This window comes from Spermophilus citellus (genome assembly GCF_964194105.1).
Source record: "Spermophilus citellus genome assembly, chromosome: 2".
NCBI classification, from domain to species: domain Eukaryota; kingdom Metazoa; phylum Chordata; class Mammalia; order Rodentia; family Sciuridae; genus Spermophilus; species Spermophilus citellus.
The window spans coordinates 11,295,041-11,309,892 of NC_138183.1; the positions used below are offsets into that span (position 1 = coordinate 11,295,041).

General features: G+C 38.6%; 1 protein-coding gene across 9 annotated transcripts in view; it reads left to right on the top strand.

Annotated features, from left to right (window-relative positions):
• The window catches only part of DENND1A (DENN domain containing 1A), a 521,188-nt gene that overhangs the window by 154,807 nt on the left and 351,529 nt on the right, over positions 1-14,852 (top strand). For all 9 annotated transcript variants that reach the window (XM_081282502.1, XM_081282504.1, XM_081282503.1 and 6 more), the window contains one exon: positions 11,281-11,400. In XM_081282502.1, the coding sequence (XP_081138628.1) occupies positions 11,281-11,400 (120 nt within the window). The remainder of the gene's footprint in view (positions 1-11,280; positions 11,401-14,852) is intronic.

Here is a 14,852-nt window from a genome sequence, read left to right on the forward strand (position 1 = left end):
TTCAAAGGAAAGTGCATTCTCTTGTATTATCTCATTTTATCATCCTGCCATAAGAGATAAGAACAAGTACCATTATCTTTTTTGTTTGTTTGTTTGAAACGAAGTGTAAGTTGTGGGGAAATTGTGACTTATCCAAGGTCCTTTTAGGCTACCAGTGCATCCCAGATTCCCATCCCTGCAATGAGTACATTTTTCAGTAGATCACTTTGTGGGAAAGGGCAATCACCAAGCAGAGAGGGAGGAAAGTAGCATTTGCACTCCTAATTGATTCTAGTCACTGTGCTGTACACTCTTGTCACTCCCTCACTTGTTCTTTCCCAGTAACTATAAGAGATAGGTGTGTCCCTCCTCTCCCCAGAAGAACAAAGGAAGGGTCAGGATGTAGCATTATGTTGGGTAATGTACAGGATATAGAAATGGTCTCAGACTTGGAACCCTGTTCTCCATGTGTTTCCCAGTCTAGTCCAAGAAGTATTATGAAGGCATTTTAAACAATATTCAAAAGGATGGGAGGTTATAGAAGACTGAAATGGTCAGAGAAAACTTGATATGGTGGGTGAGACTCATGTTGAGTCTGCCAGGCCAGCAAGAAGTGGATAAGTGGAAGGGGGAGCCTAACTAACACCCCATATGCACTGCAGAGCAAAGCAGGGGAGAAACTCCCAGTGAGATGTTCAGTCAGAGCAGATGGAGCCTGCTGGGGAGAGGGTGACGTGTACCACGATAGCTTGGGCTTTGGCCACAGGAAGCCTTGAAAATGTGTGGGAGCAGGACTGCAAAATTTTAAAGCTGAGATTCATCTGGTTCAAGAACCCCATTTTATGAAAGGGAAGCCAAGATCTGCAGAGGGGAAATGACTTGCTTATTGTCACAACTAGGTAATTACAGAGCTGGGAAAGAACAGGTACATCTATTCCCAGCCCAGAGTTTTTTCTACCCTTCTCTGTCTTTGAAGCTTTTGGTGGAGGGGAGTAATGAAGTATCTGTGCTCAGTTCTCTGTATTGCTTTCAAAATTTTTCATTATTATTGATAAAAGTAGTCTCTCTAAATAAAAGACGTGTCCCATTCCATATTGTGGTTGGTACTTCTTTGCACTTGACAACTGACACCCAGCTTCAGGTAGTCAGAGCACTCATTGGATGATGGAAAAGCTATTGCTTTCTATGCGTGTGCTTATCCTCTTTCAGAACTCAATCAGTTACTATTCAGTTGCTCTGTGAATTATACTTGTACCCACCAATGACAGGAGCGTGAAATGAAATGACATCATCTTTTTAGGGGCAGAGGCACCATTTAATGATTTAGGATGTCACCACAGATGCAAATGTGGTTTAAATGCTGCTTATCTTTTTTTTTAAATTTATGTATAACAGCGGAATGTATTACAATTACATCTATAGAGCACAATTTTTCATATCTCTGGTTGTGTGTATAGTATATTCACACCAATTCATGTCTTCATACATGTACTTTGGATAATAATGATCATCACATTCAATCATCATTAATTACCCCATGTCCAGTCCCTTCCCCTTCTACCCCTTTGCCCTATCTGGAGTTCGTCTTTCCTCCCATGCTCCCTCTCCCTATCCTACTATGAATCAGCCTCCTTATATCAAAGAAAACATTTGGCATTTGTTTTTTGGGGATTGGCTAATTTCACTTAGCATTTTCTTCTCTAACTCCATCCATTTACCTGCAAATGCCATGATTTTATTCTCTTATTGCTGAGTAATATTCCATTGTGTGTACCACATTTTTTTTAATCCCTTCATCTACTGAAGGGCATCTAGGTTGGTTCCACAGTTTAGCTATTGTGAATTGTGTTGCTATAAACATTGATGTGGCTGTGTCCCTATAGTATGCTGTTTTTAAGTCCTTTGGGTATAGACCTAGGAGAGGGACACCTGGGTCAAATGGTGGTTCCATTCCCAATTTTCCAAGAAATCTCCATACTGCTTTCCATATTGGATGTACCAATTTGCAGCCCCACCAGCAGTGTACGAGTATACATTTTTCCCCCGCATCCTTGCCAGCACTTTTTGTTCTTTGTCTTCATAATAGCTGCCATTCTGACTGGAGTGAGATGAAATCTTAGAGTGGTTTTGATTTACATTTCTCTAATTAATTGCTAGTGATGATGAACATTTTTTTCATGTGTTTGTTGATTGATTGTACATCATCTTCTTAGAAGTGTCTCTTCAGGTCCTTGGCCCATTTATTGATTGGGTTATTTGTGTTTTTTGGTGTCTAGCTTTTTGAGTTTCTTTATATACCCTAGTAATTAGTGCTGTATCTGATGTGTGAGGGGTAAAGATTTGCTCCCAATATATAGGCTCTCACTTCATAGATTGTTTCTTTTTTTTTAATATTTATTTTTTAGTTGTAGTCAGACACAATATATTTAGTTTTGTTTATTTATTTTTTTAAAATTTTTTTTTTAAAAGAGAGAGTGAGAGAGGAGAGAGAGAGAGAGAGGGAGAATTTTTAATATTTATTTTTTAGTTCTCGGCGGACACAACATCTTTGTTGGTATGTGGTGCTGAGGATCGAACCCGGGTTGCACGCATGCCAGGCGAGCGCGCTACCGCTTGAGCCACATCCCCAGCCCTTTGTTTATTTATTTTTATGTGGTGCTGAGGATGGAACTCAGGGTCTTGCACGTGCTAGGCAAGTGCTCTACCGCTGAGCCACAATCCCAGCCCACAGATTGTTTCTTTTGCTGAGAAGAAACTTTTTAGTTTGAGTCCATCCCATTTGTTGATTCTTGATTTTAATTCTTGTGCTATAAGAGTCTTTGCTTGTCTTTTTTTAATGTATCTGTTATATACTAGACTTTCTTTCTTTCCTTCTTTTCTTATTTCTTTTCTCTTTTCTTTTTTTTTCCCTCCCTCCCTCCCTCCCTCCCTCCCTTCCTTCCTTCCTTCCTTCCTTCCTTCCTTCCTTCCTTCCTTCCTCTCTTTTTCTTTGTTTTTTGGTACTGGGGATTGAACTCAGGAACACTCAACCACATCCCAGACCTTATTTGGTATTTTATTTAGAGACAGTGCCTCACTGTTGCTGAGGCTGGCTTTGAATCTGCGATCCTCCTGTCTCGGTCTCCCAAGCTGTTGAGATTATAGGTATGCACCACTGCCCCCAGCTTTTTTCTTTTTTCTTTTTTTTTTGGTACTAGGGATTGAACTCTACTCAACCACTGAGCCATCCCCATTTTTGTATTTTATTTAGAGACAGGATCTCACTGAGTTGCTTAGCTAAATTGCTGAGGCTGACTTTGAACTCTGCGATCCTACTGCCTCCGCCTCTTGCACACTGTGATTACAGGCAAGTGCCACTGTCCCCGGTGTGCTGTGTTCTTTTCTTGCACTGAAAGGTAATGCATTTATTTACATGGTTACATTATCATTGTGTCACATAGGAGGAGCAGAAGCTCATGTAGGTTCAATAACATGCCTGAGGTCCCATTCCTAGTGAGCAGGAGAACTGTTTTGAGAATCCTCATTTGTCTTATCTCCAATTTCATCATACTTTTTCAGTTATACCATACTACCTCCATTAGGTCCACCACAGTATAAAGCAATCAGAAAACATTTTTTTTTTAATTTCAAAAGCAACATATGTGTTTATTGTAGAAAAGTGGAAAATTCAGATAACTTGAGAAGCCCATGTAGACAACATGATTAGCATGTTTGTGTTTGTCTTCATGGCCTTTCTTCTTCTTTCCACTTTCATACTTTTACCCTGCTCTGATTTTCAAATGAGAATCCATTCAGCTCACTTTAGTCTCATAGTTTTCTTAAAATATCGGTGCAGCTGTGAGCCCTGTGATTATTTTGACAGCATTAGATAACAGCAAAGCCACTGGACCTTGGTGGATAGAGAGTTAGGAGTTACAATAAAGAGATCTAGATTTATTTTGGGTTGCTACCACTGATTTGCTCTTGAGGCAAGTGACTTCTCTGAGGGCTTTCATGTCTTCATGGATAAAATGAGGGCATTAAATGAGTTCTTTACTCTTGTTCTGGTTTTGATGCTAATTCTAGAGTTATTCATATTTACTTTGCCAGGCTAATGTAGGCAAGAGAGTAGACAGATGTATATTCTTTTTTAGAATTTTCTGGTGGGTTTCTCATCTTATATCTGGCACTGTGACCTAATGTTGATCCCCAGACTGGAGTAAGCATCATTCTCACCATTTGGGTCGCTGAGCAGGAATGGTGAAAAACTTGAGGCTTAGGTAGATGAAAGGTGTGTCTCTGGAAGGAATATTGAGACTCGTGGAACAACATGTTGGAAGATACGGTGTATCTTCTTGTCCAAATTTCCTCTTTGATGCACCTTAAATTTCATAATACTATCACAAACTGTATGATTTTTGCTATACTTGTCCAAATTGTTCTCCATCTGACAGTTGGATAAAATTTTTGAAATTATAAACCAGACTGTTATTCTTGATTGAATAACTTGATTGAAACTGTTTGATGGCTTTCCATTACCTTTACCAAAGAAACAAAAAACCAAAAACTCCTAATTATTTACCATAACCTACGAGGCAGTCTGCATCCTCTGTTGTTTGCTCTATGTATCAGCTTCATATAATTGCTATTTTTTTTAACACTCCTGTGCATCTGATGAAGCTTCATTTCTAACACCCCACATGCACTGAGAGAGAGGATGGATTGACAGTACATAGCTTATCAGATAATTGATTAGTAAACTACAATATGTAGGGGGTAACAAAATGTTTCCGTTTCACCTCTTGAATTTTATAATTGCAAAACAATGATCATTTTTGTTGGGTCTTACTATACCTGGTATGTTAATTACTTTGTATTATTTCTAATCTTCAAAAATACTCTGCAAAGTAGTTTTATTCTGATTTTACAAATGAGGTCAAAAAGGTATGATAACTTATCTATGTGAGTAGCATATCTGGGATTCTAAAGTCCAGACCTTAATGTTCATCTTCTCTCTCCTGTATCATTTGCTTCTGCCTCTGTTGAATCATTCCTAACAGCTTATAAACAAGTCCTAATATTCTGCCTTCTTAAAAATAATATTCACCATTGACTTTTTTTTGAGAGAGAGTTTTTTTAATATTTATTTTTTAGTTTTTGGCGGACACAATAACATCTTTGTTTGTATGTTGTATTGAGGATGGAACCCGGGCTGCATGCATGTCAGGCTAGCGCACTACCGCTTGAGTCACGTCTCCAGCCCCTCACCATTGACTCTTTATTGCTATTCAGTTACCACCTGATTCTCTACTTTTTTTTAAAAAGTATTTACTTTTTTTTAGTTGTAGTTGGACACAATACCTTTATTTTATTTTTACGTGGTGCTGAGGATCGAACCCAGTGTCTCATGCATGCTAGACAAGCATTCTCCCTCTGAGCAACAACCCCAGCCCTGATTCTCTACTTTGTGAAAGAGTTATCTACACACTTCAGTTTATTTCTCAGTAGTCTTCAGCCTTTCTCTTGCTTCTGTCATTCAAGTAGAGCTCTTCCTATTAAGATCATTTGAAACCTCCATATTATTCAATGCTATAGACATTTTTTTCTCTTCTCATCTAGATGCATGGATACAGATTATCTCTCTCTCTCTCTCTAGTTTGTTTTGTCTGCTGGTCCTTCTTTTTTCCTTGATGGTCTTTCTCCTCCACCCATCCTTTCAACTGGTGTTTCTATGAATGAGTCCTGGATGCTCTTCTGTTTCTTTGAGCTCTTTCCTTAAAGTGATCTCATCTTTACCATGGTGTTAAATACCATCTGTGTGTAGATGATTTCCAAATTTATAGCTCCAATCCAAACGTTTCCTCTGATTTCCTATGTAGTATGTTCAACTCTGTACTTGACATTTCTATGTAGATGTTTTACAGGCTTCTCAGACTTAACATATCTCAAATGGAACTCTTGGATCTCCCCCCAAAACTTAAGTCTTTCCTATTATTGAATGGTAATATTCTGCCTCTTTGCTTCTTAGTTTTCAGCAAGCCTTTCATTACTACTTGCTGATTATAACTTGAAGTCTCTACCCGTCTCCATCTCTTTTCCCCCTGCATGAGAGTTAATGTTACCTGGACTACTGCAATAGGCTCCTGATTATTACCTCTGCTCTGACTTGTGCTTTCTTCCAAACTGTTCTCCATCTGATAGTTGGATAAAATTTTTGAAACTATAAACCAGACTGTTTTTCTCTTGATTGAAACTATTTGATGGCTTTCCATTACCTTTACCAAAGAAAAAAAAAAAAACCAAAAAAGTCCTAATTATTTACCATGACCTATGAGGCACTCTGCATCCTCTGGTGTTTGCTCTATGTATCAGCTTCATATAATGCTGCTTTTTTTTTCTTTAATTTTCTGTGCATTAGCTCTACTGGTACCATCTTAATTCCTGCAACATGCCTGGCTCCTTCCAGCATCCAGAATGTTTGCACAGCTCTTTTATTCATCTGAAGCACTCAGGCCCTTGCTTTCTGAATGGCTGCTCCATCCCTTTTGTATTTAGTTCATTATTGTCATCCCTTAAAACCTGCTCTGACAGACCACATTCTCTTAGTCCTCTCCTCCTCTGTGTTTTCCTCTTTGATGCACCTTGAATTTCATAATACTATCACAAACTGTATGATTTTTGGTATACTTGTTTATTATTTCTCTCCAACCAAATACTAAGCTCTCTGAAGGCATGGACTGTTTATATTGTTAACTGTTATATACTGATTCGTTGGTAATAGTTTTGCCTCCCTTTTATTGTTACAGTGCCCAGTGTAGTTGTAGCTCAGTCTGAAAATGGATAACTAAACTGAAAGTATAGTAGGGTGATCCTGACCCTGATCTATTGGGTTTATTTCTGGAGATATTCCAATTTGGTTTCTGTAGCTTAACAAGAAGTATAATCCATTCGCTAAGACAACTGTGTTCTTCACATACTTCAGTTCCTTAAACTCAGGTGAAACGTCTCAAGGAGGCATTTAATTGTGTTTAGTACAGCATGGCAGATGGAAAGGACATTGAACCAGAAGTTGGTTTGGATTTTTGTTCTAGCCCTGATTACTTCCAAAACAAATCCTAAGCCTCAGTTTTCCCATCTGTAAAATGAGAGATTTGAATGAGATGGTTTCCTAGGATTCCTTCTGCTTTGATTACTGTGAAATCCCTGATTCTTATAGAAATTGTGGGTTCCCACTGGAGAGAAACCTGGAAACTGCAACCTTTAAGGAAACAGATCCCTTCCCTAGTGATTTTGTGAATGATAGTGAGCACTCCTATAGATGACCTCAACAAGTGGAAAGAATGAATGATGAGTTCCTTGGAAATTCAGAACCCTGAAAGTTAAACTCTGACTGCCCCAACAGATTTTTATTTTATTGGAAACTGTCCAAGGGAGAGATATTTTATAGTCATCTGGCTTTGAACTTTTGATACCTTGTACTTCTCATTATTATGAATTAAAAAGGTGAATCAATTGAAAATATGTTGTCTCCTTATAAGCTGTGCCCCCTGCCCCCAAGACTATTTCATTTGAATGCAGATTTGAATTACTTGGTCCCCAGAGGACTACCCTTACTGATAAAATCAACTGACATAAGAGAAATAAGGCCAAATTACTACTTCCATTTTTAAGTATTGAAAAGCTGAGTCAGGAAGATTCTATGCAAGTGTATGATTTTAATGTGTATCATACGTTTTGATTTGTTTAATAGTTTTGCCTCCCTTTTATTAATTATTCTTACTAAGGACTGATCTTTATGCAAATGCTAATTCCACTGATTCCCAAAACATTCTTTGGGTTGGGTGGTAGTTTCTCATGCTTATTCCAGGTGAAGAAACTGAGGCACTTACTGGTTTAAATAACTCATTAAATTAAGGCCCAGTTACCAGTGATTGACTTGGGTTCTAAACCAAATAAATGAGTAATGAGTTTTTCTTTGAGCCTACAGTGTAGCTAAACACATTTTCCAGCATTTTTAATGGTAGTGAAAAGATAATAGGAAATTAATGACACCAAATTCACAAGTCGTGTTCATTCTGTGTCCTTTTCTTAGAGATCCTGCGTGTTTTCTTTTCATCAAGTCCTGTCAATAACTTTCTCTTTTAGGATGCTTCTCAGTATTTATTTTAAACATTTTTCAAGTGAATTCAAACCCTGAATTAAAATAATGAACAGTCATATTTGATATGATTACATAGTAGTATTTTGCAAAGCACAACCTTTTTTGCGACTCAGACTCATTCAGACCTGTTGCTTTAAATATTTCAATAAAACAGGTTTTCCCCTCCTCCATTGAGGCCCATGTTCCTCCCCAATCTCTTTAATTATGTGAGCTAGAATCCTGTTTCTCACACATCTTCAGTTCTCAACCTTGTTAAAATTAATCATATAATCCCCCTTTAAAACATAGTATTAAATCACCATAGTAACACAGTATCCAAGCTTTATAGATAAAACATAACAGCCATAAGAAGGTAGCATTTGGTGTCCCCTTGACAGCTCTATAACTTTTATAGAAATGTGTTCCTTCTCCTGGCTGTATAAGGTGTAGTGATGGGATTACTTACACCAATTTTATTACTACCTTGTTTTAAAATTGCCACCTTGTTTGTGTTCACTTTCCTAATTAAATAAGGACAGCGGAACACTTTCTGAATTATTTTCCCATACTCTAACCACTCGCCAATGGATGCAATTGTTTCCTTAAGTATAACTAGGCAGGGTCCTTGACCTTTGTACTGGGATACCTTGAAAATCCCTTTAATTTTCTTATGTAACTTGCATAAGGAAATTTTGGAAAGAAAGTCTTCCCCATATTTGAAAATTTAATTCATATAATATCCAGAGACTCAATAATAATTCTGCCTTGGGAAGAGGTATGGGGAAGCAATGGTTTTTCATTGCCACTAACAATTTGTAAAGTAAATTATAGGTGATAGCATCAATTTGAATATTTTACCAATTTGAGGGTTTTTTTGTAAAATACAATGTGATATATATGAGTTGATGAGTCCCTTTGAATAATTTCAATGTCAAATTCTAGAATATTACTGTAAATTTATGCATTAAAATTTGGAATGCTTACATTAAAAAAAAAAAAGAAGTCCAATGCAAGGTACCTGGTAGACTGATTTTTAAATAGTGGATTTTAAAACACTTTGCAGCTTTTAAAAAAGTTTCTAGACTAATCTAATTAGTAATATGCTTTACAATTTTTATCTTCTATTGCTTCTAAGTATTATTTGCTACTTTTTTGCTTTGCAGGAATTTTTTAGCTTTTTTCTTTAATGTCTTTGCTTCAAACATTGCTTCCATTTCTTAAAAAGCATTTTGCAATGCTTAAAATTTTGGTGTTTCTTTTTAATTTTTTTTTCATGAGCTCTATTATTATTATATTATTTGCATTATAATTCTTAATACACTTTTATACCACAGTTTATCATATCTCTGTATATAAGATATGTTGAAACCAAATTCACATCTTCATACATGTATTTTGTACAATGATGAGGGTCTCCTTCCACCATCCATGCAATTCCACTTATCCCTCCCTTTCCCTCCCATCCCTCTTCCTTATCTAGAGGTAATCTTCTTCCCATGCTCTTCCTCCCTACCCCATTTTGAGTCACCCCCCTTATATCAGAGAAGACATTCGGTATTTGTGTTTTGGGATTGGCTAACTTCCCTTAGCATAATCTGCTCTAATGCCATCCATTTCCCTGCAAATGCCATGATCTTATTATTTTTTAGTGCTGAGTAATATTCCATTGTGTATAAATGCCACATTTTTAAATCCATTCATCCATTGAAGGGCATCTAGTTTGGCTCCAGAGTTTAGCTATTATGAATTGTGCTGCTATAAACATTGATGTGGCTGTGTACCTGAAGTATGCTGTTTTTAGGTCCTTTGGGTATAGTCCGAGAAGAGGAATAGCTGGGTCAAATGGTGATTCCATTCCCAGCTTTTCAAGGAATCTCCATACTGCTTTCCAAATTGGCTGCACCAATTTGCAGTCCAACCAGCAATGTATGAGTGTATCTTTTTCCCTGGCATCCTTGCCAGCTTGTTGTTGTTTGTCTTCATAATGGCTGCCATTCTTACTGGAGTGAGATGGTATCTTAGAATAGTTTTGATTTTCATTTCTCTGATTACTAGAGATGATGAGCATTTTTTCGTATATTTGGGGTTTTTTAAATATTTATTTTTTAGTTATAGATGGACACAATCTCTTTATTTTATTTTTATGTGGTGCTGAGGATCGAACCCAGAGCCTCACGCATGGTAGACAATTGCTCTACCCCTGAGCCACAACCCCAGCCCCTCGTTTATTTGTTGATTGATTGTATATCCTCTTGTTTTCCAGGGTAAAAATCTGTTCTCCTTATTCACCTCACATATTATTTCTCTTGCTGAGAAAAAACTTTTTAGTTTGAATCCATCCCATTTGTTGATTCTTGGTTTTAATTCTTGTGCTAAAGGCATCTTATTAAAAAATTTTGGTGTTTCTGTCCTATAAAACATGAAATAAGTTTCTCATAAATTCAGAAATTATAAAAGAGGCATGAATTTAGGAAAGTAACACCTAACCCTGCCCTCTTTTCTTTTTAGTTTTAATGCCAGCTCCTCTTAGTAGCTGGCATTTTCAAGTTTGAACCTGATTCAGTTCCCTACCTGTTCTGCCCTTTAGTGTCCTTTTCTATAAAATGGGAATATCACTGAAATTCCAAGGCTGTTGTGAGAGTAAATGAGATGGTATATATTAAATATCTAACTATGGCTGCATATAGAAGTCACTTAAATTCTGCTGCTGCAGTCACTGTTAGTTTCTGAACTAGAGTTGTTAGGTGAGCATTGTTAACAGTTGGTAGACTAGTAGAAAGTCACTGCCTAAGGTACCATCTGGTAAGGGGCAAAAAGCTGGATTTTAAGCCTTGCTCTGAATCAGCTGGTACCTTAGGCAGTGACTTTCCCAGCTCTTTGTTCATCTGTAAAATGAAGTAGATAGAGTTCATGTTTTGGAATTGATGGCCTGAATGCTACTGGTACAAGAGTGCTGATGATTTTGATTTGGGGTGGTCACTAGACCAAACTGCTGTCTTTTTCTTTTTTTTTTTAAATTAGCTTACAGTCTATTCCCTTGAAATGTGTAAATTTTAAGTTCATTTATAAAATTTTCCAGTGAGAGAGGAAATGTTCTAGGTTCATTGACTTGTTGTGATTAGATACTTTATCAAGAAACTTACTGCACGTTCATCTCTTCCTTTGTTCTGACATTGCTGCAGCCTCACAGTTAGCCAAGTTGGCCAGAACTTCACATTTGTGCTCACTGACATTGACAGCAAACAGAGATTTGGATTCTGCCGCTTATCTTCAGGAGCCAAGAGCTGCTTCTGTATCTTAAGGTAAGAGAGAAAGGCTGCTTCTATATCTTAAGGTAAGAGAGAAATGCTTTGACCATTGGTATTTCTGCAAAACAATGTCAGCTTTTGCGTTGTTCTTCTGTAATTAAGTTTTCCAGCTGTTCTTTTTATTTTCCTATCTGTTTCCTACAAGTCACTGCACTTGGGGAGAAGGACTTTGCAGTGTTTTTTGCACTTGGAGTTTTGCAGATAATTGCATTTATTTATTTGTATCACATCCCTTGGGTGGGAAGGGCTCATTTCTCCTGTGTAGCATGTGGAAGCTGGAGAGTCCGACTGACTTCAGTTTTTCCTGCTGTTATCTGGAGCTGTCAGAAATTAGCCTGTTAGGCTTTCCTGTGGACATTTTGTGTATGTAAGATTATTAATAAAGTATGCGTCTGCAGCTTGGGACGTCTTGCAGATATGGGTTGTGTCCTCCTCTAAGCAACACCCTTGCCCCCTTTGGGTCAACGAATGAACAACGTTTCCCAACTTGGCTACCTCTGTAGTGGTTTTTAAAAAGTACAGATTCCTGTGAGAAGGCTTCTTTAGGACTTCCGAAATTCCCTTCATACACCAGAGCTACACTTGCTTAATGCTCTGTTTCCTCCTGCCAAGGGGTTAGCATGTTCTGGGGTTGGAGGATGTGTGGAAATTTGATTTTTGAGCTGTTGGCTCTGTGGGCTCCTGCTGGGCGCCTCCTGAGGGGGAGGTAAAAGCATCCCACACACTCTCTACTCCATCTGCCCTGGTTTAGTAGGTGTCAGAGGGGCCTGCCTCCTGTCTCTCTCTGCTCATGTGGAGCAGCCCAGGCTAGGCAGCAGGGAGGCGCCCATGACAAAATCCGGGTCCCAGGCTTGGCCTTGGCCCTGGGCCTGGGGATAAAAGGCCAGACCTCTATGGATTCCAGAAAGGGTAGTTCTTTGCTGTACTAGTCTCTGCACTTCCTTCATCTTCTCACCAAGAAAAGAACACCCCCGCTTTCCTGTCCTCCAGACCCATACAACCACATGCCTTAGGACAAGAGGGGCTATCTTTTGAAGCTCCTTTGCTCACTGTCAATCTGGATTGCTGTGTGTTAGCATTTCTCTGTACCAATCTTATTATCATTCTTTATCAGTGAGGTCAACTCTTTTCTGCACCAAGCATAGCATTCATAATCTGGGCACTGGAGACAAAGTGCTGGAAAGCCATCAGGAAGTAGGCAGAACCTGAGTGCAGCTGTTCTCAAGTCTGCCTTTGTCTTTGTAGCCCAGGCCCAGTGCTACCTGCCCAAAGGACTCAACTTGGATGTCGGTGATCATATACTTTGCAATTTGACAATAATGGTGATTTTTTTTCTTTTTAAAGAATTTTTCTCGGGCTGGGGATGTGGCTCAAGCGGTAGCGTGCTTGCCTGGCATGCGTGCGGCCCGGGTTCGATCCTCAGCACCACATACCAACAAAGATGTTGTGTCCGCCGAGAACTAGAAAATAAATATTAAAAATTCTCTCTCTCTCTCTCTCTCCTCCCTCTCCTCTCTCACTCTCTCTTAAAAAAAAAATTTTTTTTTTTCTCTTCCATTTTTGTCTGTTGTTTTCCAGCCATGGCCAGGACACTGCTTTTATATGGTTCATATGAGGGAGATGAGGGCTTAACCTGATTTCTTGAAGTTTTGCAAAAGTGTTATTCCCTCATAATATTTTGAGCTACAACGTTTGTTTCTTTCTAAATTGGAGTGTGTGTGTGTGTGTGCGCGCACGCGCGCATGATCACATTGACTCAGTGAATGTCTGAAGTGAAAAACTGTTCAAAAATTTAAATTTAATAGACTGAGAGTATAGCTCAATGGTAGTGTGTGCTGAGCACACATAAGGCCCTGTATTCTGTTCTCAGTACTACTAATAAACAAGCAAACAAATAAATAAAAAATAAAAATAAATTTAAAATTGCCCTCATCTGATTCTGAAGTTTGATTTTATGTGCCTATATTTTGGGTTGTAGAATTGGTGTTTGTGAGAGGCCAGTTGAGCAACCTTCATGCTATCATCATTTAGAATGAAAAATAGTAGCAATAGGTCCTGTTATACTCAGTTAGAACTATGGAGAAAAAATTGGTGGCTTAATTCATTTATTTGTTTGTCAACCCTTAACTGAATGCCTACTATTAGCTAGTTCCTGCCCTTGAGGAGTTCCCAGACTAGCAGGGAGATGGATGATTACACAACAGCATGCTATGTATAATATGTAGGATGATATCAAGACATAGTGTCTTTTTATTGTTGACTTTATAGTGCCAAAAAATAGTGGTTGGCACTAGAAATAAAACATGAGTTTTGGAACATGCACTTTGTGTGTATTTAACATCATGGGGAAAAAATTCTCGTTTATTTAGCCATAGCCTGAGTCAAACACTTTCCCTGTTTGGTTTGGGAACATAGTTAAGTTCAGCTGTTGGTGGCTTGTCTAGTGGGGGAACTACTGAGATCTGCCCAGAGACTGAGGGCACAGTTTGGGACTGGTGAGATTATTAGCTTTGTCTTTTGTTGTTTGGTCTCCCTGATTTCTTCAGATACTTTTTATTTTCTTAACCTGTGCCTCGAGAGCCAGTCATGCTTCACAATGTGCCCAGTGGCACAGCTCATATCTGTGCATAAGCCACCTCTAGTTTGATTTCCATTCTCTTCATGAGGGATGTAGCTCCCCGTAGTGGCGTGTATGCAAAATCCGCCTCTGCTTCCCCAAATTTAGCTTCTTGGACTTACTTATTCCCTTCCTGCTCTCCCAGGCTTATGTACTTCATGTCCCCTATGAATCACTATATCTTCTCTGCCTTCACAGGTCTACCCGTTCTCTGAGAGCAATCTTCCCCAGTTAGAGACCATGGAATTCTCTCCTCTGGGCACAAGGACCAGAGTTACACACTCATGACCTCAGTTACACACTCATGCTGTCATCTTCCTGTGTCTTTTGTGTCTATTGGATAATCAGCTCTTTCTGGTAAAGACCATGTCTTAGTTCTGTATTTCTAGCACTTAGAGTAGTGTTTAACCAAGCGACTATGCGCCTGATATTCAGAGAAAGGGAGATGTACAGAGAATGGAAGGATAGGGTGCTAAAGTCTCTGAATGAAAATATGGGCCTCAAGGGATATTTATTTCAAAGAGGAGAAATGAAATTTAGTTATTGGCAGAAGCATGGTTCATACCACGAAACTCATTTTATACTAGTTAGAAGAAGTGCACCTTTGAATTTTGCAGGGAGGTCCAGTGTTGAGTGGCAGACATTATGTCCATAAAGCATTAGGTTATTTGTAATATAATTTTGGGGGGAGGTACCGGGAATTGAACTCAGGAGTATTCGACCACTGAGCCACATTCCCAGCCCTGTTTTATATTTTACTTAGAGACAGAGTCTCACTGAGTTGCTTAGCACCTTGCTGCTGCTGAAGCTGACTTTGAACTTGAGATTG